Below are 2500 nucleotides of genomic sequence, written 5' to 3'. Positions count from 1 at the left end.
ACCAATATCATTATCTTTAGCACTTTGCATTCGTATTAGGGTTAACAATATCATAATTATCATTATCACTATTACCTCTCTTATCCTTATCATCACTATCATCATCATTATCCTCATCACCATCACCATCATTATCCTCATCACCCTCATCATCATTATCCTCATCACCATCATCATTATCCTCATCATCATTATCCTCATCACCATTAATCAATACTCCACATTACCTTCACAGTGATGACATGGGGCACGCCTGCTTGTCTTGGGGTTAGGTCACCTGAGGTCAAGTGAGATTCATTGACGATGTGACCTTTTAGGAAGTCCAGGTAGATGAGGGTCGTCTCGTGGTATCTTAACTCGAGTGTGGAGGCTGTGGGAGAGAGGGAGAGGGAGTGTTGGTGGGGTGGTGGTGGGGTGGGGTGTGGGGGGGAGAGGTAGGATGGTGGGGGTGGGGGTGGTGTGGGGTGGTGGGGTAGGATGGTGGGGGTGGTGGGGGTGGGGGTCGGGGGTGTGGGGTGTGGGGGTGTAGGATGGTGGGGGTGGTGGTGTGTGGGGTGTATGTGGGGAGTGGGGGGGGTAGGACGGTGGGGGTGGGGGTGGTGTGGGGGGTAGGATGGTGGGGGTGGTGTGTGTGTGGGGTCGGGGGTGTGGGGAGTGGGGGTGGTGTGGGGGGGGTAGGATGGTGGGCGTGGTGTGTGTGTGTGTGGGGTCGGGGGGATGATGGGCGTGGTGTGGGGGGTATGTGGTAGGAGGTGTGGTGGTTGTGATGGTAGTGGTGAATGTAGCAATGATGATGATGATAGCTATGAAAATGATAATATAAACGATAATGATACTGATGATGAGGAGGAGAACGAAGCTGTTGATAGTTATGAAAATTATAATGATGCGAATAATGAAAATGATGATAATGATAATGGCAATAGTGGTGATGATGATAATGATGAAACAAATGATTGTTATGGTGATTGTGAACATCATATAAAAAGAACGAGAAAAGAGATTTCGACAGAGAAAATAAAAGAAAGAGAAATTTCAGACTGAAATAAAATCACATAAGATGGAAGAAGATAAAAATAGAAAGACAAGAATAAACGAGATGAAAATACTAAACAGATGAAAAATAAAAATTACGATGTAAACATTTTTTTTCCATCCGAATAAATGATATAACATTATTACACCATACAGCTTACTATTTTATGTTTCGCTATAAAACCTAGTGATATGATGTAATGGTAGTACAAATACAACATACACATTGCACCATACTTTGCACAATACACTATACCTACACTATACACTATCCTTTATATACCTCCAACACACAACAACCTTAAACACTATTCACAACTCTTAATCTCCATCCTAACTTAGAACACCATACCCAGGGCACCATACACTATACACACTTACCTGTACCGTGATCCAGGTCATCTCCGGGACTGGTCCAGTTCAGCGTGACACTCGATTCGAACAGGTGAGTCACTAATACGGCCAGGTCAGTCACGCGACCTGGAGGCAGCATGTCACCTGGTTGGTAGTTGTTGACCTGACATGGAAAAAGGAATGGAGTTATAGGATGGGTATTATTGTTCTCATTGTTCTTTTTTATTGTTCATCAGTATTTCCTTTCTTTGTAGGGCGGGTTATATATATATATATATATATATATATATATATATATATATATATATATATATATATATATATATATAGGGGGTTATATATATTTTTGTTTTAGTTTTTATCATGATTTTTTCTGTGTTTGTAAGGAAGGCTGTTTTATTTGTTTTTATTTTCGTTTTTTTTTGTTATTTTTAGCATTATCTCTTGACTTATTTGTGGGAAAGTGATATTATTCTTATCTTTTTGTTTTGTTTTTATCATTATTGTATTATATACTTTTAGGAGGGGGTAGGGGATAAAATGTTAAGATTGCATTATAGTCATTTTTTTTTAACTTATATTTGTTTTTGTTTATTATTCGCACTTTCTGTTAGTCTCTCTCTCTATATATAGATTCATATATGAATATGTAACTATACATATACTATAAACATGTGTGTACCATCAACTATCTCCCCTCTCCTTCGCACTCCCCCCCCATCTTCGCCCTTCACCCCCCTCCCCCCCATCTACGCCCTTCAGCCCCCCCCCTCATCTTCCCCCTTCACCCCCACCCCCCTCATCTTCCCCCTTCGCACCCCCTCACCCCCACCCCCATCCCTTCATCCCCTCACCCCCCACCCCCTCACCATCCCTCACCTTGAAAATCCCGCCAGAAATGAACCTCGTAAACTGTTCCACTTGAACCTTATTCAATTCCCTGCCTCCTATGCCCTCGTTCCCGCCGGGGTCGAGAGAGGGAACGAGGTCATTCGGGGGGAACTGGGAAACTGGGTCAGGGAGCGAGTTCTCCGGTACTGGGAGACGGATCCTCCTGATGGCGCTGGTATGAGGTCGTGGTTGGTACTGGTACAGCGGCCGGGATCTCGGG

General features: G+C 43.4%; 1 protein-coding gene across 1 annotated transcript in view; it reads right to left on the bottom strand.

Annotated features, from left to right (window-relative positions):
• Positions 1–2500, bottom strand: part of LOC113830587 (calcium-activated chloride channel regulator 1) — a 43253-nt gene that overhangs the window by 10018 nt on the left and 30735 nt on the right. Inside the window, exons 16-18 of the mRNA XM_070117141.1 lie at positions 2269–2500; positions 1417–1552; positions 228–370 (exon numbers count right to left, since the gene is read on the bottom strand). The exon at positions 2269–2500 is cut by the window's right edge and continues 16 nt beyond it. Coding sequence (XP_069973242.1) covers positions 228–370; positions 1417–1552; positions 2269–2500 — 511 coding nt within the window. The remainder of the gene's footprint in view (positions 1–227; positions 371–1416; positions 1553–2268) is intronic.

Source organism: Penaeus vannamei, chromosome 39 (assembly GCF_042767895.1).
Source record: "Penaeus vannamei isolate JL-2024 chromosome 39, ASM4276789v1, whole genome shotgun sequence".
Taxonomy (NCBI): Eukaryota; Metazoa; Arthropoda; class Malacostraca; order Decapoda; family Penaeidae; genus Penaeus; species Penaeus vannamei.
Note: the sequence above shows the minus strand (reverse complement) of the source record. Positions and strands in the feature narration are given on the sequence as shown.